The sequence below is a fragment of the Penaeus vannamei genome, chromosome 5 (assembly GCF_042767895.1).
Source record: "Penaeus vannamei isolate JL-2024 chromosome 5, ASM4276789v1, whole genome shotgun sequence".
Lineage (NCBI taxonomy): Eukaryota > Metazoa > Arthropoda > Malacostraca > Decapoda > Penaeidae > Penaeus > Penaeus vannamei.
The window spans coordinates 15,573,197-15,575,696 of record NC_091553.1 but is presented as its reverse complement, the minus strand read 5'-3'; the positions used below and the strand labels follow the sequence as shown (position 1 = coordinate 15,575,696).

General features: G+C 36.8%; 1 protein-coding gene across 1 annotated transcript in view; it reads right to left on the bottom strand.

The window, feature by feature from the left end:
• The window catches only part of LOC138861840 (uncharacterized), a 4,131-nt gene that overhangs the window by 627 nt on the left and 1,004 nt on the right, over positions 1 to 2,500 (bottom strand). The window contains exons 1-2 of the mRNA XM_070121912.1: positions 735 to 2,500; positions 1 to 72 (exon numbers count right to left, since the gene is read on the bottom strand). The exon at positions 1 to 72 is cut by the window's left edge and continues 302 nt beyond it; the exon at positions 735 to 2,500 is cut by the window's right edge and continues 1,004 nt beyond it. Coding sequence (XP_069978013.1) covers positions 1 to 72; positions 735 to 822 — 160 coding nt within the window. The 5' untranslated portion in view covers positions 823 to 2,500. The remainder of the gene's footprint in view (positions 73 to 734) is intronic.

Sequence of the window (2,500 nt, the reverse complement as noted above, 5' to 3'; positions counted from 1 at the left end):
GTGTCGTGCTTGGTGTAGGCTCCTCAGGCGGTGGTGTCGTAGCAGGTTCTGGAGCAGGATCGGGAGCGCGCGCTGCAATAATTGACAATTTCTATATAAATGTATTCATATGTGTATCTTGTACCGTATTCATGACAAATGTCGAAAGATATAAATGAGAATCAACGTCCCCACAATACAAGAGATGTATTTCTGCCGAAGATATATTCGAAACCGGTCAAATACATTTCTTGTATTATGAAGATATTCATTCTCATCCATACCTTTCTACATATACATCTTCTCTGTAAGTATTCTACAAGAAAAATAACAGGTCTTAGATTCAGAAGCGGAACCTATCATCCTTTTACGTATGAATGACTTTGCCAATTAGCCAACTGCAGACAAATATCTCGTAAGTTAATCTATGATAGCATTATATTCCCGAGAGTTATTCCGAATTGTTTCTTCGCCTGCTCTTAAGAAACGAGTTAACGCAAGCTGTTATTTTCTCGTTTTGCTAGGTTCCCTGGAAAAAATCATTATCGGTATATTCGTGTCGTCCTTATTATGAAGACTCCTTTCATAGTGTCAGAAAATATGATTTGCTTCGCTTGTCTTTTCCTAGATATTTGGTGACAGGAATTGGATTCCACATACGACGTTAAGGACACACCAATTTTCCTAACACTTTCCTTGGGATGAAAGAAGAGAGAAAAAAAAACATATTCCACAACATTTACACTATGACTTACCTTTGGAGCCATGACGGACAATTTGCTCGATCTGCAAAGAAGTAAGACGATCAGTTACACACAAGGAAGTTAGTATTATTAAAGGCATTTTAAGCTGGGGAGCGCTTGGTCAAGAATTTTTGCTCCAAGGCCAAGAACTGCAACGGTCGACGCTCGAAACGACTGCTAGCGTCCGAGCAGTGTTGCCAATGGGCACGAATGGCTCTATTAAATGTCAAGCTTGAAAAATTCTACGCTTAAACTCAAGTAGCTTCCACAATAAACGTTTTAAATAATTATATCTACCATAACATCTTTACAAAGCATAATATTTTCTCTTATTTGCATATACAGTGCCTCTAAAACAGTGACATACTTCCGATGGACGCGTTATCAAAACAAATGGACATCACTGAACTAAAATATAGGCCTACCCATTTCAATATGTACAATCTTACGAAGTTGAAAATAACTGTCACTGAATACATTACTAACAAGAATGTTGCTAGATTTTTTCAGACTTTTCCACTTGAAATGTTCTCTATTTCATTGATTTGTAGGTATATTCTCGATTTAAAGAGACGAGGAGTTTAAAAGTAAGCGATAAATTTTTCGTCTTATAATGATTTATGATTTGTAAGAAAAAACTTTTTTATTCCCTTAATATCCATTATCTACATTTGTTCTCAATTAATTTCAACTTCTTTGAATATACTGTTAATGAAACTACAGAAACAGAAACCGTAAAAATAATTTTTCTGATAAAACATTAAGGAGTTCTTGGCCAGCGCCCGCATTCGAAGGCTTGTAACCAGTATGGTACGCGAACTACGCTGTTGCCATGGTGACGGCACACTGCTTGACTTAGCAGCAAGTGAAAGTCTAGCTGTCTAAGGAGTCACTTGAGAAAGCAAGAAAGTCTTGAGATAGCAAGAAAAAGTCTTGAGATTTTAGGCAAGAACTTGCCCTGCTTAAAACGCCTTTAGTGCTTTTGTTTTTGTTTTTTTCACCAATAAAATAATTCTATATGTTTCAGTGTGTATACCACTACAAAGCTTGTACAATACTTACTCTGACGATGACGCTGGACTGCACTGCGCTGGTCTAGAAATAGAGGTTTAGTCAGAATAATATCTCCGGAACACTTTTCCTCTACAATAATTCAAGAAAAAATCATCTAGATATTTCACGTGAGATAAAGACAGAGGCCGAGACAGACCGAGGAAGATTAATACACAGACAGAGACAGAGAGGAAGAGAGATACAGGATCGGGGCTGTTCTTACCGTCAGTGCAGCCAGCAGCACAACGACCCTCATGGCGCGGCTCTGGAAAAGGGACTTTATTGGTACATCGCTGTTGTTCTACATCAACACACATGATTACCATTACCAATGATAATAAACTACATCCTCTAGAATAAATAGTATCCCAAAGTTTAATATGCAAATTGCTAGAACAAGAAAAAAATACAATGGATCAAACATCACAGAAACACATGATACCACGAAGGCCGCTAGTTTATGAGGACGCAAAATAAAGATCATATTTACTTAGAAATTGAACCGTATTCATGAGAGAAATGTCGAAAGGGTATGAATGAGAATCTCATGTATTGCAAAGATAATCATTCTCATTCTTACCATTTCCATTACATAGAAATGTTCGTGAGAAAGTTGTAATGTAGTTAATCATTTCTATTTGTGTTTTGTTTCAGCGACATGAGATAAATAAAGAAGCAAACATACTGTACATCAGTCTATTTCTTCTAGCTATTAACCTATCTAT